Source organism: Pterocles gutturalis, unplaced genomic scaffold, assembly GCF_000699245.1.
Source record: "Pterocles gutturalis isolate BGI_N339 unplaced genomic scaffold, ASM69924v1 scaffold13529, whole genome shotgun sequence".
Classification (NCBI taxonomy): Eukaryota; Metazoa; Chordata; class Aves; order Pterocliformes; family Pteroclidae; genus Pterocles; species Pterocles gutturalis.
In genome coordinates this window covers 19,860-20,191 of record NW_010130816.1, presented here as the reverse complement: position 1 = coordinate 20,191, position 332 = coordinate 19,860, and the positions used below count along the sequence as shown (strand labels likewise).

General features: G+C 57.5%; 1 protein-coding gene across 1 annotated transcript in view; it reads left to right on the top strand.

Annotated features, from left to right (window-relative positions):
• Nucleotides 1-84: 84 nt before the first annotated feature.
• SMPD4 (sphingomyelin phosphodiesterase 4, neutral membrane (neutral sphingomyelinase-3)) overlaps nt 85-332 on the top strand; it is a gene marked incomplete at its 5' end in the record, with an annotated part of 17,426 nt that continues 17,178 nt past the window's right edge. The window contains one exon of the mRNA XM_010080363.1: nt 85-171. Coding sequence (XP_010078665.1) covers nt 85-171 — 87 coding nt within the window. The remainder of the gene's footprint in view (nt 172-332) is intronic.

Genomic DNA, 332 nt, shown 5'->3' with positions numbered 1-332 from the left:
TCACCAGGGGATTTTACGTCGTGGCCGTGATAAAACGCTGTCCTTTGGGGTGGGGGGTCTGACTGCCCGTGTGGTTTGTGACAGGCGACGCTGAAGGCGGACTGCGTGAACAAACCCTTTGTGCAGAGGTGCCACGACCTGGAGACGGTCATCGAGGAGTTCCCCGCCAAGGTGAGCGGCCGCAGCCCTGGCTCACGGCCCAGCAGCGCTCAGGGGAACGGGGCTTCTCTCGTAGTACTGTTTGCCTTGTTCCTCTTAGTCAGAGTTTTGAGGGCCCCAGGTGAAACAGGGGGAATCTGGTATTTCCCAAAAGTTAAAAGCCTAGTCATTGA